At 39.7% G+C, this 18,724-nt stretch overlaps 1 protein-coding gene across 4 annotated transcripts in view; it reads right to left on the bottom strand.

The window, feature by feature from the left end:
* Positions 1-1,770: 1,770 nt before the first annotated feature.
* Positions 1,771-18,724, bottom strand: part of TGFBR3 (transforming growth factor beta receptor 3) — a 124,712-nt gene continuing 107,758 nt past the window's right edge. For all 4 annotated transcript variants that reach the window (XM_042805405.1, XM_042805415.1, XM_042805424.1 and 1 more), the window contains 4 exons: positions 18,313-18,433; positions 14,210-14,245; positions 12,036-12,143; positions 1,771-5,570 (listed from right to left, as the gene is read on the bottom strand). In XM_042805405.1, the coding sequence (XP_042661339.1) occupies positions 5,452-5,570; positions 12,036-12,143; positions 14,210-14,245; positions 18,313-18,433 (384 nt within the window). In that variant the 3' untranslated portion in view covers positions 1,771-5,451. The remainder of the gene's footprint in view (positions 5,571-12,035; positions 12,144-14,209; positions 14,246-18,312; positions 18,434-18,724) is intronic.

The following is an 18,724-nucleotide window of genomic DNA, read 5'->3' as shown; positions in this document are numbered from 1 at the left end:
AATATTTTTTAACCAGTTCTTCAGATACACATGCCAAAATAATTGGACGGAAAAAAAAATTGTCATTTTTAAAAAGTGCAAGAATAACACTTTTGTGCTGCTATTTTTCCTCAACTATCTGTAAACTAACTCCCCTTTATACTTTTCCTAAACACAGTGTAACCGCAGCACAGCACAGAGCTAAATGCCAGGCAGGCGAGACTGGCTGCACAGCAGGCCTGGAGCCACCTCGGTGCACATCATCTTCTGGACATGCTGCAGTGAGTCCTTGAAGGCTTCCAGCAAATGGGAGACTATAAAAATGTAATTTAAGCTGTAACTTTCTTTGGGTTGGTGAAGTGATGTAATTTGATCTTATGCAAAGAATTCAAACAGTGTAAATGCACACAGGTTTGCAAGGCCAGGTCTAGGGCCGGAGATCTGGGAATACCGTACAAAAACCAAGCTGCAAGCAGACTTCCAGCCTCATAAATATCTACTCTACAATTACAAAGTGACAGCTATGAAAATTTATCAAAATATTGGCTCCTTTTTCTTTTATATTGTCTTGGAGGAAACACTGTGATAAATTTAATTCTGTTTAAATCAGAAGAGCTCTGGACTGTGTTTTTCTTGAAACTGGCACTTGGTATTTTTTGACTCTCCAAAACATTTGCTTCAGTCACAAGTGCTTGACAGAAACAAACAAATACAACATTGATGCTTACTCTGTAATATGGTAAGACTCTTACTTCCTAATGTCTAAAAATATTCACGCAAACATATCACTTTTTTTGGCTAATTGCATTTTAAAATTAATTCCTCATATGAGACCCTGATCATGCTTCCACACATTTCAGTCAAAATACAAATCTTAAAGGTGAAGAACAGCTCCAGTATGTTTACACTGAGAGTCAGCTCTACCGAGCTTATTTCCAAAGGAAGAATGTCGTCTTAATGCAGAAACTGAAATACGGTTGTTGTAAAGCAATAAATCTATTGCACCTCTGTGGGTCATAAGTCACAGGCAACATGTAAGCTTACGATTGCTTCTAATAATAGTCTTCTCTGTAGTGAAGGGATCTTGATATTTAAAAGTGATCATTAAACATTTTAGATCCTTTCCTTAGGCAACTCTCTTTTGTGAGTTAATAATCACAACCTTCGAGTAACCTGGGGAAATACCACTGAGGCTGACTCTGCCAGAGTGCCCATAAAGAATATTTTGCACATGAAATACAGGAAACAAAGCAATAAGCAGGATAGTAAACACCCAAATGCTTGCCCTGCTGTTACACAGCCAAACTATCGTCTCTAGCACAGGCAGACCCTTCAGTAATGAAAACATCTCAGTCTTGCTCATGTGTCTCCAGTGTACTTGCAGTCAAGGGTACAACAGCCCAAGGGAGCTCTGCTGCTTCAGCCAGAGGACTAACAACATACCCTTAGGCTTGACTGTGCTCAAGCCAGTCTTTGTGCAGGATGGGACTGAGGCTGAGTCTTGACATGCAACAACTAAATGCCTCGGAGCTCTGGACTTCAAATCACAGTGAAGAACAGCAGCATCTAACTAAATATATCTATTGGTTTCTGCAAGAAGCCATGATACTGAGAAGCCAACCAAAGCCAATGGATATAAGAACACAGAAATGAGAACATGAAGGTGGCCACTCAAAATCAAATCCTGCCTTAACACAAGCAATTCCCACCAAAGTTTATAGGACATGAGGACATGGCAGTGAGACAGAACTTGGATTTGTACAACTTCAAATAAATGAATCACAGCATCAATTATTAATAAATCGATATATACTTTATTATGCACAAGAGACTAAGATGACATGACCCTGTGGTTATCAAAACTGTACAACTATGCATTTCCACAAGTCTCTGAAATACTGAACATAATGTGAAATACAAATGGGGTGTTCAGACTGGCCACAGGTATTAGCAAGTAAATTTCTCCCATTCTTTGATTTAAAAAAAAACATCTGGCATTTGGATCTTAAAGGACTGTACTTATTTATTCAAAGGTGAGGACATGGCAGCAAAGATCTGATCACACTATGAACATCCCCACGAATGACAAACAACAGGGCAGAAGTCACCTCACATGAAGGGCTGGTCAGCACAACCAACAGTACAGTCTTCTTGTGAAGCATGAGGTAGATATACATAACAGAAAGAACGGTACATACAGGAGAAAGGGTTAGAAAAGGGCAAGGGCAAGGTTACAATCATCAGCATCTACAGACATTTTGCAAAATCCATTTCCATATGGAAAATGCTATAAAAATAGCCTAACACAGAAAGATCTGACTTCTTGAAACATGAATATAGTAATGTCCAAAACTAAATGCTGTAAAAGGCTAGTTAGTGATTAGACAACACATGACACAATGAGCAGTCTACTTTGGAGTTTAAGTATGTTACTAATAGCGTTTACAAACAGAAGGTGACCCTTTTAAGCCCAATCCTCCCACTCTTATATAAGAAGTTCCTTTGCAGTCAATTCCATCACGCTGAAATTTGCCCCTGAGCCTGTCCCTCCAAAGCCCTGCTTTAAAGCCCTCCGATGGGACAGGAGTGTCTCGCTGGCCTTCCACACCCCACGGGTATCTGCCATGTGAAGTCCAGCGTGGCGAGACCAGGTTTGACGGAGGTGGGAACCAGGGGCTTTGTGGTGGCACACTCAGAAGCTTGCCACACCACACACAGAAACTTGCAGTGGAGACAAACGGCTGCTATAAAAGTAGAGCTTATACGTGTATCAGTACTCTGACCTGCAGGCAGCTTAAGAGCTGCTGGAAAGTACTATACATTTTTGTAATAAAGCTATCAACTGGGAATGCCCAGGTTTGGTTCTCTCTCTCTTTCTTGAAGCAGAAATGGCTGTTCCATCTGCTCAGTAATTACATGCAGTTTTGGCAACCTCCAATAGACAATTAATTCAGATTGATGAAAATTCCTGAATTAAATAGCTGAATACACCAAGTTCAGTTAATTTACACTGTATGTCAAACACAAGTCAACAAATCCAATCTTTGATCTTTATGTATTTTTGGTTTATCCAATGGTAATATAAATCTGTAAGTTATTTTAAAATTAGAGTAAATTTTTGATAAAAACATTGATAATGCAGCATGTTCAAAAATATACAATTATCTATTTTACATAAAAGTTTTCAACCTGTCCATCCCAACAACCAAATCTAATACTTCCTATGAGAAACTACTTAATAAAATATCTGAGGAAGGAAAGGGTTAAAACAGGGAAAAGAATTTACAAAATATGTAAATTTCACAGTAATTGAAATTAAACATTTCATATAGAGTAACGTACATTTATCTAAACCATTTAAATATATCTTTATACAGAAATTTAATGTAGTAAAATATAGCTATGATTGACCTTAAAAGACTCTAGTCTTCTTTGAAGACATCTTTAAAGACTTTACACATAGAATATGCTTATACAATACATTCTGCTGAAGGTTAGGCAAAGCGCTTTCTTTTCAACCACACAGGTAGCACATTCATCCTCCCGACACCTCGTAACAGAGCCAATCCTGCACACCCTTACGCATGGGGGTAACTACGCTTATGTGACAATCCTGTTGATGTTACCAGGACTACTCACTGGCCTGGTAACATAAAACATTTTTTGTATGTGTAACTATACACCGACTATCTGCACGGACTCCGAGAATAGTCATAATGTGTAGAGCTGGGCACGTGCTTGTACTAGCAAGGACAAGGCGTGTAGTTACGAGGACGCATAAATGTTTGCAGGATTAGTAACAGATTTGATTTACAATGAGTAATATTCCACCTGATCCTGGGCACTTATATCTATTGCATATCTCGCACTTTGACCATCCTGGCATCAGCAAGGCACAAGTGTAGAATCAGCAAAAGAAATCTGCAGCTCAGACTTCAGAGCAGACTATCACTCTAGTGTAATGAATTCCCTTCTCCACTTGCAGAACACAGGTAACCTTCACTAACATTAATGAAAGTTACTCATCTCATTTTTAGAGGAAAACAATGCTCATTTTTCCTTAAAGGAGAAGGATCAGTAGAACACATTACAATTACAAAGTGGCAACATAACAGTCAAACAATTATACATTAAAAGTGTCTTTTTTCTTGTAATTTGGCATTGATTTGAAGGACAAGATATGGCAATGACACTAAAAAAATACTGTAACAATTAGTACCTTTCTGCCATTTCCATATTCCAGCACTACTTTGGGACTATCCAATTGTAATGTTCATACAACACTTTGACACAAACAACTGCACAACTGTCTTAAGAGAACAGCTTCATTCTGACAGGCAGTATTCTGCACAAACAACAGGCTCTACCGTACATTCTTTGTGCCCTCAAAACCATCTCTTATTTCAAAGGGAATTTGGGGTAGCTAAAGGATAAGAACCAAATCAACCTTTTTTATCGCCTCTATCTACCTATTATAAACTGAAGAGACAGTTGTTTCTTTTTTTTTTTTTCTTTATATATATATATATATATGTATATAAGCATTATGTATTTTATGTATGGAAGGAACACTGAGCTAATTTCCCAATTGTTAAAGTGGTAAGTTAGGTTCTGTATACTTAGGTATACATCTATTTGCACAAAGACATTGCCATTAAAGGTACACACACATCTATGTTAGTGCAGAAGAACATTATTTGTCTTAATGTTTGTGTGTACCTGTATTTGGTATAATAGATTAAAAAAATCTCTTATTAAAGAGCTTTGGCCCAGAGAACAAGAAAGGGAATGTTAGAGTGTGCTCTTCTCCAATTAGCAAATCAATGCACATTAAAACAAAAATACCTGGAACAAACCTGAAGCTGCAAACACAACAGGAAAGCAAATGAGATGCTGTAGCTGTAAGCTTAACAAAACAAAGGTTACTCAAAAGTGGATAAACATAGCTGAAGTAATAAAATGTTATTAACCAAAGAGATCTGACCTTGAGGCTTTCTCGCTTAGACAAATAGAAATCCTTTGACCTAAGATCATCTTTGTTCTGCTTATCTTATCGAATTCCCTTAATGAATAGCTTGTGTCAATGAGAAGGTTTAGGGAAAGAAAAAAGTCATATAGACAAAGCAGCATTTTCCCAAACTGGCATAGATTTCACATTGAGGGCCCACAGACCCCTAGAACAGGTTGCAGTACTGTAAAATTAGTAGCTTTGTCACATGTAGCACAACATGCTATAGAAGATCCAACAGGCTGTGTTTACCCATGCATTGTGTGCACATATACACACTCACACACACAGTGGCTTCCCCCAAAGAAAATCAGACTTTTTTTTTTTTTTCCTGTAGAAAAATCCCGCCTCGTTTTTTTCAAAAGCAACTAAACCAATCCTTTTAACTTCAAAAAGCTGACGTCCACACACAGTCCTTTGAACCTAGGCACTCCTATGTTGCTCCTCAGCGGTGTTCCCCCCAGTTAGGTTGCACTGCTGCTAGAACAGGGGGTGCTCTGCGTGCTGCCGATGCTGTGCGCTGCACTGCTGTTCTCAGAGCCTGGCGGGGACGTGGGGACCTGCTGCCTTCCCGCTGTTTCCCCTGAGGGAAAGGGGAGAGAAAAAGCGGGGTCAGGAGAAGGAAATTGAAAATGTTAGTTGTCACAGAAAACAGTAATCCATTCATTCCCAGCCTTCCTCTTCTGATTGGTTTGGTATTTCCATGCAATGAATATCTTGGGTGACAGACCTCAGACAGTATTGTTGAAAATGTTACTAGACTTTGGCACCTTTGCGCTGCTGTGCACATGGGGAAAATAACACTGCTGTTTTCTTAAGCATTTTAAAAGCAGCTGATTGAAACTGCCAAGATAGACACTATCCCTCTTCTGCTGTCAGCTGTCACTCAAATAGGTCCTGTTATGTGACTCAGACCATTTCATAGCTTTGCTGTTTCATGGCAAAAGGCCAATGAAAATCAGGCTTTAGTTTTAATGCCAGTTTATAGAGCAGCATATTTACTAAAAGTGGAGATAAAGACAATGTTCTTCAATCAGCTGGATACCACATATCCTGAGACATGGCCAGTTTTCTTCATGTAGAAAAACAATAGGCTACCCTGAAAGCTTGACTTGATTTATCCCAAATATAACATGCAGGAAGTTCCCCTATAGCTACCACAGTATGTGTAGCACTTATAACCTGTAGTGAGAACAAGTCTCACCATTTCTTAATTTATTGTCAATAAGCAATTAACAAACGCCCTTTGTTATCTGGATTGTCAAATCATGCACTAGGAGTTAAACCCAGATTTATGGCTCCTGATAAAACCTAGTTTTTTGCCCGCTCTCCTCACACCTCTCCTGCACTTGTGGTTAGGATCCTATGGAAAAAATCGAACTCTTAACTAGCATGGAAGTAAAAATTGCACCATTATGTGAATGCCCAAAAGATCATAATGATGCCATGTAGGAAACGGTAACTGTGGCTTTTTTTAAGTTACGATGATCAAATCTGCAACCTTAGCAATATTATAAAATAGTCTCTTCAAAACAGATGGCAAGACTAAGTTTATATAACATGTACTGTAGCTGCCCCCTCTCTTGAGCTCATCTCTCAGGATGTGAACCTCTGATCTGAGCACAGTTAACGCAGACAGACTGCTGCTGCTGCTCAAGCTGCAGACCAACCGTGGCAGCCAGCACCAGCACAGCTGCTTTTCCATCCAAGGAGCAAGATGGAAATGCTTTGCTGGACCACAGGCAGGAATGACTGGGAAAAAATCAAAGGCTGGTACACCTCCTGCTTCATGAATTTATAGTGATGCAGATCTCCTGCTTCACATTGCCCTAGGTTATCTGAAACCTGACACTACGGCACCAGGTCTGCAGAGTCCAATTTTTCTTCCCGGCTCAGGATTTGGTAGAGCTCCGGTTCCCCAGTGATTGCTTCAGTGACAGGTTGAAGGCTGGAGGCACAGCCTGCATCCAGAGGGTTACAGAGCAGGGACGAGCCAGCTTCCTCCCGCAGGAGCTGCTCTGGCACATCCCCATGCCCTCTCTGCTGCTGCCCAGCTGCCCCAACCCCGAGCTCCTTGGGAACGCGGCCGCGGAGGAAGTGCGCTGTTAATGCTTTGTCTCTTGGGCTAGAAAATGTCCTAAATGTCCTTCTGCAGGCTGCTCACTACTCTGAGGTCTGCTGCAAACAAGGGAGGTCGGAGGATTTCTCACAGCAGAGGTTGCAAGTGCTCTTTGTAATGAAACCAGCAGGTTTGCTGCTAGCTCACACCGCAGCCACAGCCATAAGTGCACACAAGGCCCCACAATGCACAGCCCTCGCCTTACACCCCACTGGTTTAGGAATGGGGAGGAAAGAAAGGACGGGACAGGACAGGACAGAAAAACAACAAACTAAACCACTAAACCACATCACCCAGGAGGCCAATGAAATGTTTAAAAAGAGGGTGAGGATCATGCTCTTGGATTCAGCGCTCATTGCAGCATTTACTCATGTGAGCGCATTTTGATTCTGTTTTTCCCAGTGTAAGAAGTAACTACATAGCTCGCCCACGAGCAGCAGATTTCTGCTCACATGTAGCAGGTCAGAATCTACACCCAGTCATCTGCAAATAAACAGAGTTTCAGCTCCAACTTGCACTGAAAATGGCTTTGTAACCCATCAGAATAAACTGTATCAAATCAATGTCTGTGTCATTGTGCTGTAAAAGCTTTCATAAGCCTTGTTTGGATGTCTTCCCCTCCCAACTTGTTCCCTTCTCCTCCAGTTGTTTGTGTACAAGTCTTCCTTCCTTTTCTACTACAGGATATATTTACACAGGCAGCGATAAGCAAACTCCCCTTCATTAAAACAAAACAAGCGAATGCAAACGTCAGAAAACAGCAAGCCAGCGAACTGCCAGCCTGGCGGGAGGAGCAGAAGCTGGTAGGGCCGCGCAAAGGACCCGCAGCTGCTCCACTCCCCCCGGGGCCCCCGGACCCCGCGCCCTCCCGCCGGCTCACCCTGCGGCAAAACCGTCACCCATTTCACAAACAACATGGTTACACACAGCTTTGCGTCAGCCGCAGCATGTCAATACAATCTGCATGCATTTAACCATAAATCCATTTATAAGCTAAACACGTTGCTTTTATTTTATGGCAAAGTGACAAGCGCAGTGCAGGAGTCCCTGTGCGAGCCCAACAGCTCGCTCTACTCCTCCTGGCTCCTCTGGAAAGCATCTTAGGAGGCAGCTTCCCTTCGGTTTGGTGTGGGAGCCCCCTTCCCCTCCACTGTAATTCATTGCCTTTGCCGCACCTCATTTCTAGAGCACAATCAGCAGCTCTAATATACCACAATCAGTTGTGGAGCAATAACAAATTCTCAAAGTCCTCGAGGAGAAAAAATCCAAACCACAATGACATTATGAACACAGCCTAGTAACTCCATCTGGACTTGCTGATTTTTCCTACATTTTATTTCCTCAACACCTAGGTAATCTGTAGTGAAGTTTTTTTAAAGAATATTCATGTAAAGGATGTAAAGAAATGTAAACTATCACTGAAGAGGCATTCTCCATCTGTCTTTTTCATGTGAACAGCCTCATGTATGTCATGTTACTGAACTAGAACTACACAAAATGGACATGTCTCATCTATTGACAGTAAACAAGCTTTTACCCATTTGAGTGCGACAACATGCACTTTATTATTCACACTTAGGAAAGCTGCCAGTTGTACTCCCTGTCCAGGAAGTCTGAATGTTTGCTTTTCTATCTCCATTTGCCAAATATAATTGGTTGCTATGTCAGTTTATTTTAAATCAGATCCCATAAAAAAGGGAGAAGTGGGGGAGGAGGGACGCTTTTAACTTCTCAGATTTTGGAACATTTTATCCTCTTAACTTGCAACACTGCCTGGAGAAGGAAATCATGCTTTCTAAGAGAATGAAGAGACTGATGCTCTTCTCTGTAACACAGTTTACTTAGTTTAGCAGTCTCTCTAACTAATCCCACTTGTGCATGTCCCTTTATAAACATAATTATCTCTATTAAGACAGATATTACATTGGTAGATATTTATATGGTTACATTTTGAAGGGTTTCTGCATCCATGCACACGGCAAAATTGTTGCCTCTTCATAAGACACCCAGATAAATTGGGTTAATTGTGGCAAAACACTCCTAGTCTCCCTTTGTTCTTGGGTCTTCTCGGGGCAGGACCAACATGGCTGTGGAAAGCTTTCAGCCACCTTTCATGTCCTTTAACGGACTGGTGAAAGGATCAGAAGTATGAAGTTCTTATGCAGAAGTCAGCTAAAATTCCTCCTCTGTTACCATAATCCTAGTTTCGCCTCTCTCTTCCCCTACTACCTGTGCATTGTAGGACATCTGTACTTCATGCTGAATTGTTTCAGAGAATGTGGAGTATTATAAAGCACAGTTTTGATGTTTCAGCAGAAATTTGTCATGACTGAAATCAGCAAAAGCCCTACATGAAAAAAACTCAACACAATAATCCTTGTTCAGTATTTGGAGACAAAATTTTATGTATTTTGTAGTTCTTTTCTGCTATCAATTGTTTAGGTTTTAATGCTAATGGCCTATCAAGATGAACAAAAGAGCTAATTCATGTAAAGCTTTCTCCATGCTAGAATGAGCCTGATAGTAGAGACATACTGATAAAAGTATATCGGCAAAACTTCTTACTACTGGCAAAAAGGTGGCCTTTTGCTGTACTGCATGTAGCACTACAGCAACAAAAATACCTTACTTCACACATCCCAAGTTGCCATTCTCCACCAGCAGTAGCTTTTGTCCATGCTGAGTATCACCAAAACACAGTTTTAGAATGAAATGATACTTTTCAACCTTTGGTCTAAATCATGTTAGAAACCCAGTGCTACTTGCAGCAAAAGATGAGATTTCAGAACACAGTTCTGTAATGCATGAATTCTCTAATGGCAAAAGACAGCCACTCTCTAGATTAACTTTAGATTATCTTCTCCCCCCCTCCTTATTTTAATAAAGTCTGCAGCCAGCTCTAAAATGTCTCCACTGCAGCTGGATGATCTTGTCTGCCACAGCAGTTGTCCTCTAAGAAACCGTCCCTGCCAGAGCCTTCACTTCAATCTGATACAATATATGCTTTGTAGATACAAGATATTATGCACAGAAAAATTATGTGCACAGGAACATAGATTTACTTTCGCAATCCTTTGAAAATCTGAACCAGATAACTTTCTAGATTTTTTTTATCATTTCTGCGATTCTCTGATCTGATGAGTTACAATGTCCCCTTCCTTCCTTTTCTTCTCATTTATCACTTTTTGTCTGGCCTTTTTCTTCACTTATTTTCATCTCTCAAACACAAAGCCAGACTAGCTGCCCTCTCCACTACGTGTACTTGTTCGCTATGACTGAGGTACTTTGTTAATGTAATTCTTTTAATGGGATTGGTCCAAGTCCTATTGTTGCTGAAGGATTTATCACGTTGGCTTCCCAGTGTCCCTTGATTACTTTCACACAACACATGCCTATAGATGGTTCTGTATATGAACAGAGATTGAACTTCTGCAAATGCAGGACCAGCGATATTAATTTAAAAATTGTTTTATTTTTTTGTCAAAAAGGCTACCTGTTGAGAAATTACCATCTTACCTTACACATTTACCCATTGAAATTGCACTTGCGTTTCTTCCACAATGTTTCAGTAGTATATGAAGCAGAATTATACTACTTATACATTTTATCACAACCTTTACATTTTACACATTTGCCTCAATTCCAAACAAGCTTCATACACAGCTGATGCACTGAGAAGTATTAAACTGCTTATAGAAAGTTGTTGTACTGCCAACTGGAAAAAAAAAAAAAAAAACCCAAACCAAAAAACAGAGGGCTTTTTTGTATTCTTTTGTTTTGTTTTGTTTTTTCCAAATTAACATAAGCTCCTGGGTCTTAATAGTTACAGAAGCTCTGACCTGACAGGGCTGGATTCTCATTCCTAAAGAGCTTCCATGAAGTTTTAGATGCCAAAAATACCCCTGCAGTGGGCTACAGGAGAACTCCAGTGCTCCGGAGCTGCATAGGTTTGAAGTAATTGACCTCATGTTCTCCCCACCTCCCAGAGATCTTGGTAGGGTCTTGTGAGTTCAAAAGTGGAAGTAGTTGTGAGTCCAGCATGCTGTAGGGATCCTGAGATACCCCATAATCCACAAACAGCCAAGGTCAGATGCTGCGAATCAAGGCCCCATCAGTGTCCAGCCATTGTCTGTACCATCTTGCAGATTACATGCAACAGAAAGCTCCCAAAACTCCCTCTTCTTCCAATACAGTATTGTATTTCTTCTAACTTAGTTTAGTATGGAAAAAAATTCTGAGGAGTAACATAAAAATTATGTATGCATAAAGGCTACACCAATTCAGGCATGGTACTGGTTATTTGGTTGGACACAATTAAGTGAGATTACACACGACTTCTACCAGTTTAATAATGGAGAAATAAATAATCAAGGCAAAAATTCTATGCAATCAAGGCTCAAGAAACAATTTCAAGTCTAGTTATATTCAGAATATGTCTATGTAAATAAAGCATTCTCTTAGCCATTTGGCCCACTCCTTGTACTGATCGCATCACATTCCCAGTCATAGTCTAATTTACTAACTGCAAAAAAAGTTTTAAAAAGGAGTATGGGAACTAAAAAGGATCCATTAACTGAAATGTTAACTAAATTTGAAATACAGAGATGCTACTAATGATAATGCACAAGCCAGGAACACTCAGTTTTACTCCTGTCCCAGGTGATTTTAAGTTATTTTAGCAAATTTTAAATCATAATGCATAACACATTCCTTTAGGGAAGGGCAGGTATCAATTTGCCAATACGCACAATGGCCTCATGGAAGGAGTTGACAGAAAACACCCTATTAAGAACAGAGAGCAAGAAAAAAAGTGCAGGGTAGCCACTGCTGGCCCCCCTTCCTTTTCCTCCCACCTTGCAAGAGTACCGACCACACTAGGTTTCCTGCGGCATGATCTGCACTGAGGTCGGTAAGAGCCCTCATACTTACCTGTGTGAGAGTAGATAAACCAGAGTGCTCCTGTTAGAAGGGCTCCAATTACAAATGCAGCAAAGGCAATGCCCACAACAGTCAGCGTGTCCAGACCATAGAACACAGCTACAAAGGTAAACACATATAATAAGGGCTTTTTATTTTCAGTGGTGAATATCATTCTACAAAAATTCACCCTTATACTTTCATGGAAAAGTTTTTAAAAAATTCATAGTTAATTAAGCACTATTTTAAGGAACAGACTAACAGATCTGCATCAAGGAAATAAAAGTGATGCTTTCAGAGACTGGCTTCAGTCCAACCAACTGTTCCATATCATAAAGCAAAACCCCAGCTCAGCACATCCAAATCTGGAAAACGTTGCAAAAATGAAGCATTTTCAGTTGGCTGTTAATAACTTGCTTTCAATTAAATATCCATTTATCTTAAAAATGTGCTTTAAAAAGGTTGAGATGTTTGGCAAAATATGCTTTTCACTTAAATGCCTAACTTTCAGGCAAACTTTCCCCTACATGTCCTGCAAGCTCAGTCTGAAATCTAGGTGGAGAACGGAACTGCTGTCAAGAGGGAAGAGATGCCAGCAAAAAGTCAGCGAAAACATAAATAGAAACAATTGTTTTTCACATTTGGCAATGCCTTCAATAACTGAAATTAATTCCAGAACACAAAAATAGAACGACACACACACACACACACACGCAAATCACTTTCTAAGGGAGAGGCCCTTTTGCAGTACCATTTGAAGAGGAACAGCATCTGGTCCCTGGATGTATTGCCCTCCAATGTTAACCAGCCAAACAGAGAAACTTTTGTGATTTTCTTTTTGGTGATTAGAAATACTTCAAAAAAATAATAACCACTCTTTTAGCAATCATTTGGGGAAATTTCTTCCTACTATATCAATTTATAGTTTCAGTATTTTTAATGTCTCCCACTGCACAAAATGGCTCAGGTCAGTGAATAATATTTTAATAAGCTGGCCAGGAAATGAGCTGACTGGATCTTCTCTGTAGTATCCTCCAGTGGAATTTCAGCTCTCAAAACACAACCAACATCCTCACTTCACGTGTCCAGCAGATGTCCCCATGGACACCCCCCAGTCCAACAGCTCCTGAGACCTTCAGGGCCATTCCCCTTTTGACAAATGTCTTCTCCAGCAGTTCTTGTTGGTAAGGTCCTTCAGGACCCATTTCTGGGTGCCTGCAACCAAGTTTACATATGCAATACCTGACAGACAGTGACTTAGAAGGTTTCTCTCCCACTTCTTCTACGAGACTATTTCTGATTCACTTGGCCACATCTGGTCATTTTAAATGCAAACAGGAAAGAATCTCCTAAAAACTCAACTGTTTTTTCCACAAGGCACCAGCCAGTGTTCTCTCCTCTAATGAGGAAATTTAATGGAGGGGAGAAAGTCACATAGAGGCATAAGTGACAGAAGCATAATTTCTCATTCTCCTTGCTATTTTGAGCAAATTCTGTCCCAAAGACACAGGATAGGAGCAGTGGGAAAAAACCTTCTTTGCACTTCCTCTTCTAATTTTCTCTTTTTCTCCACTCGTTCTTGGTTTTGTCTACGAATCATCTTCACCTTCCTGTTTGTTATCGTCTTCTAGTGCTGCTTTTCTCCTTTTATCCCCTTCCTGGGTCAGTAAGTGACCTTAGTTAATTTGCTACGCCAAGACAACAGAAATAACAAATAAATTAATCCATATCAAGTCAGCGATCTCCTTTATAGCATGACCTGCAGGTGCTGGTGCCAGAGTGACTGCAGATGTGGCCAGCTGTGGTGCAGCATAGGAACGAGGCTTGGAGTAGGACACGGGAGCTCTGTAAGATGGCATTGCTGCTGAAACCCTGGTATTGGGAAGCAGTGGCCTCAGCAGAGAACAGGGAAGTAACACACACACATCAGCAAATGAACTTGCTAAGGGCCAGATTCTCAGTGGTGTCTTCCCAAATTTTATCTTCAGATACACAAAAGGCCACAGCCCTTCTCTCTAAACACTGATGGGAATTTCTCAATCAGCAACACAGTCAGAATTCTGTTCTGTTCCAGAATTTAACACGCATACACACACTCAGAAAGCTTGAAGATAGTTTCTAATAGATCTAAAACTTTCTAGACAAAAGTTTAAGGCTTAAAAGAGATTGGTTTAAGAGTTACTTACGTGGCTGTCTCACATTTGGCTTTGGAAGGGAAGGATCTAATTTAAAAAAACAAACCAAAACAAAACAAAATACCACAAAACATTAGACAGAGTTCCTGAAACATCCTACAAACTACACAAGCAACTTTCAGGATCTGATCTGACAAAGACATTAATTGTATTTTTTACAAACCAGGAACTTCAGGAAAACCAGCTTGAATTCAGTAATTTTGCTCAGCTCATAAAAACTATTTGTATATTGAGCATTCCTCAGAGGAACTTATCTGCAGTATAGTTTATGCATCATATGTTTTGCTGGCAAGTACACTGCAACCTTTCCCAACCAGATGTCATCAGGTCTGACCCACAGTAACTCAGGTTATCTCTACATGGAGCTCTTAAAAACCATAGATTGCAAAGGCTGTTTTAAGGTGACTAAATTCATCTGACTACCCACTAATCAAAAACATGAGATACCAGCATGCTAAATCACAAAACAAAATTAAAATCAACAGTGACTATCAGCTCTAAAGAAAAGTCAGAACTGTGATATGATACACACTGCTTTGTCCAAATCGCACGAATATGTGTTGATTCACACATTTTCCTGAGTCCTGCTCAGTATTATATCTTGGAAGTTGGATATGGGTTTTTTTGTTGTTGTTTTGTTTTGTTTTTTAATTATATACAGGAAATAAAAGATCATAGCTATTATTATTGGCAAGACTATCAAATATCATCATCATTATCAGCATGTAACAGAAAGAGACAAGTAAACATATGTTTAAAAATGAAGAATTTTCCCTTCTTTTGCTTAACTGGCTTCTCTTATCTTTCTCCAAGAATGCCACCTCAAGCAGAAGAGCCAGAGATCCTGGCTTCAGACCCGAAGACCTGTTTGGTTAGCTGCAGTTTGCTTCTGGATTGATCAGTAACCTAGTGAACTCATTTGAATTCTGGTATCTCTGAATGTGTTCAGTGCAACAGCTGTAAAAGGATTTGAAAAAACAGAGTCCCAATACTTGCTTTTGTATCTTTAGCAACTGAAAAAAAAAAGAGTTTAATTGCTATGTTAACATAGCAGCTGAAAAACACTGAAAATAAATATACTTATTTATTTAAAATATTCTTAAACCAAGACCATACTTCTAACTTCTAAAACACAAATGTCAGCACTAAACTGCCAGTGATATCCTATAAGATCATTAGGCTCTGAGACACGTGTTTACAATATCCAAAAAAAGCATTTTATTCTTAAACTGCATTATTGTCACTTGTTCTAACATATGAGGATCTCTTCCAGATCACTCTTGGCAGGATGGTAGGAAACAGGTGGACCAGTAGTAGGAAACAGGTGAGAACCGAGGGGCGTGCGGGTGTGTGTGTGTGCATGCACAAATAAGCTGGAAAGTTGTCAAGCACATAACAGCAAAAGCATAACAATGCAAGATTTGTGAGGAGGGATGGACTGAAACCAAGGAGCACTGAACAGTACAAACATGGGTAAGGGCACTATCTGATTGTCCAAACACTCTGCTAGCATATCTGAAGTTCCAAGAAAATGCCTTCTGAGCTGAGAGGAGAATGAATTTTCCATGCTCGTTCCGTCACTGGCCTCTCTACAGAGAATATAAAGTCTGCTAAGTAATGGTAGGCTGTGTAGGCCATTATCAATTTTCCCCAGTTGTCCAGTTCTTGTGTGTATTTTAATGTGGTTTGCTCAGAGCAACACAGAAGTTGTGGGAATCCTTGAGGAGCAGGAAAAGCATCTAACTTAAAAACAACAGCAGCCAGCCTTTAGAAATTAGCATAATTTTCTATACCTTTGTAGTATGGAGGCACTTGTTAGCTGCTCACTTGACCTCCTTTCTATGACCTGTCTCCTTTTGGTGTAGAAATAATAATCTGAAGTTTCCACACTTGGTAAAAATTTGAACAATGATATCAGCAGATTATTTCAACAGAAAAACACGTACTTCCTAGCATTTAAATGGCCATCCATATGCCTTTTATTGGAGGAGAGCACGTGTGTGAAATGCAGGAATACAAAGGGAAAGATCATGGCATGGAGTTAGGTTTTAGACACTTCCATTGGGATCTACTGCAATAATGTAAGCAACAGAGCTTGTCAATAATTAACAAAATTAGGAGGGAAGAGTTATTCTCATTTAGATATACAGTTGTTATTATTATTACAGTCAATGACAGTCATAAGCTTATGTCTGAAGGAAAAAAGATGACACCTTTGCAATGACTAGTTTGTTCTGACTTTTGAAATGTCAAGTGCATGACTTATACATTTGGCTTGGAGAGCAGATCCAATGGCAGTAACTCACATAACATGGTTTACAATGAAAGCTGGCCTGTTCACATGAAAAAAAAAAAAGGACACCACCACCTCTGATATGTAAATTATTCTGTTCAGGAATGTGATATAGTTTCTTCTCCAAATCTAAGGTTCACGTATTGGCCAACAATGGCATTTAGCTTTTAGAAAAGGGTTGCTTGATTCACTGCAGAACAACTGCATACCAACAAAGCTACGTTGTCAATGTGCCACTTTGTGTTATGTCTGAAAGCTGTGATATGCTGGGGAGATTTCCACCAAACATCCCACAATTAGACTAAATCACCCACAATGCAACAAAATACTCTATCACACTGTTGTCTTGTAACTAATCTTTATAAATTTAGCTCATCTTTGCACACTAAGACCTTGTGCCTCTGACAAAGAGAACATTCTGAGTGTAGCCCAAGACGGGAGCTGTGCACAATGCTCCACACATCAGAAGGGCAAGAGAGCTCAGAGTAAGAGTCTGTTTATTGAAAGCTGAACTTCAGTTGCAGGATTTACTCATTCCCAATAGAATAACCACTGAAAACAAAATCAGAGCTTTGCAAAAAGAGTGCAGAATCATGCCCAAAGCACAGTTTTAATTGTACCACACTGACAGATCAAATACTTGCCTTTAATTCGTAGTGGATTTGATCTGTATTAACAAATTTGTAAAAAAAAAAAAAACAACAAAACAACAAACTAAACATGAGCTGACTTGCAGAGTTAAACAGAAACAGTTGTTGCTTATGTCCCCTAGCAATGCTGTGTGGTACTTTAAATTGTTCAAAGAGTAAAAAGCACGCACTGTACAAGGGAGGTTAAAGGACTTCTGATCCCCATCCTTTTGACACCCCCCCAAAAGCATTCCAAAGGTCAAAGAGCCTTTGGACACAATTAGAACATTCTGATGTGGACATGAAGTCACTGAAGCTTCTGATTAAACTCCCATGTCGATATAAAAAGAAAAGATAATGTACATATATTTTCTTCTACAAATGCATCAAAACATGAGTGATGCTGTTGTCAGAGGGATTCACTAAGAAAAACTTTCAAATTAAATGAAACTCTGAAAACAGTTCTTATTTCCCCTCACTCACAGGGCATATTCTTAGGCTTGACTACAGTTGCACCATGACATTTGGCATTATCTCATAATGCTCTTCAGCCTCTCCAACTCCCTCAACCAGTTACTAGCCACACTTGTGTTTTTTTTTTTCATAAAGATTACATAATCAAACAAGCCCCACCAAAGTGGATCTAAAATACCTTTGTGCATCTCATCTTTTGCTCTTAATAGCTTAACAGTCTAATGAGTTTCTCTCTGGTGGCCACCCCTTTGCTTTACAATCTTATCAGGCTTTAGTATCCTCAATACTTCGTAAATTCCATTGTTGTTATTTCTAAATATGTATTTACAAGTACAATAAAGAAGTGATATAGCAGGGAGCAGAGCACTGCCTTTGATCTCTGGGCAACAAGAAGTTGCTAGAACTGCTACTGCTATATTCATACTTCTAAAACACATAGTGCTGTGTAGTACGGTATTCTTTTCTCAATGCCTGGCAAAACCACATCTCTAGAGATCAATAAAGACAGTTAAAAACCAACAATGAACTTCCATGATTATTGCTGCCAGGGAAATGTCTAAACAAATAACACCTTACAAACACAGTGTCACCACAAGATTATACAATGCCACATACTTGGAGTACTCAGTTCAAGCAGCTGTACGTTGCACAATATAATAGATATAGCTTTATTAAACAGTTCAAGCTCATTTTCATACCTTCTGGTTTTCCTTCATGTGTTATTACTACAAGGGGCTTGGTGAAGGTTTTCTTGTTGTGCATCATGGCCAAGATCATATCCACATTGAGAGAGGTACAAGCTTCATCAGGAGGAATGCACTGTGAGTGGAAAAAATAGTGTCAGAAAGTCACCCGTATGCCAGGACAGCTGTGCCAGCTGCGCTGTTTCTCATTATCAGTTTTGTAACATATTATTTGCCAAAATAGGAGGAGAACCTCCAACCCCCCTGTGTAATGTACTGGCAAAGGTAATTCTTAGCTGTGCTTCAGGACACAACCCTTGACTTCATTAAGGATCCTCTAACCTTTATGAGAGTGTTACTACTGAACTTAAATGGTAGAAATTATTTCATTTTAAGATAAATGTTTTTTAAATATCTGGTAGCCAAA

The sequence above is a fragment of the Tyto alba genome, unplaced genomic scaffold (assembly GCF_018691265.1).
Source record: "Tyto alba isolate M040663 unplaced genomic scaffold, T.alba_DEE_v4.0 Super-Scaffold_1000006, whole genome shotgun sequence".
In the NCBI taxonomy this organism is placed as follows: domain Eukaryota; kingdom Metazoa; phylum Chordata; class Aves; order Strigiformes; family Tytonidae; genus Tyto; species Tyto alba.
This window is presented reverse-complemented; position numbering and strand designations above follow the sequence as displayed.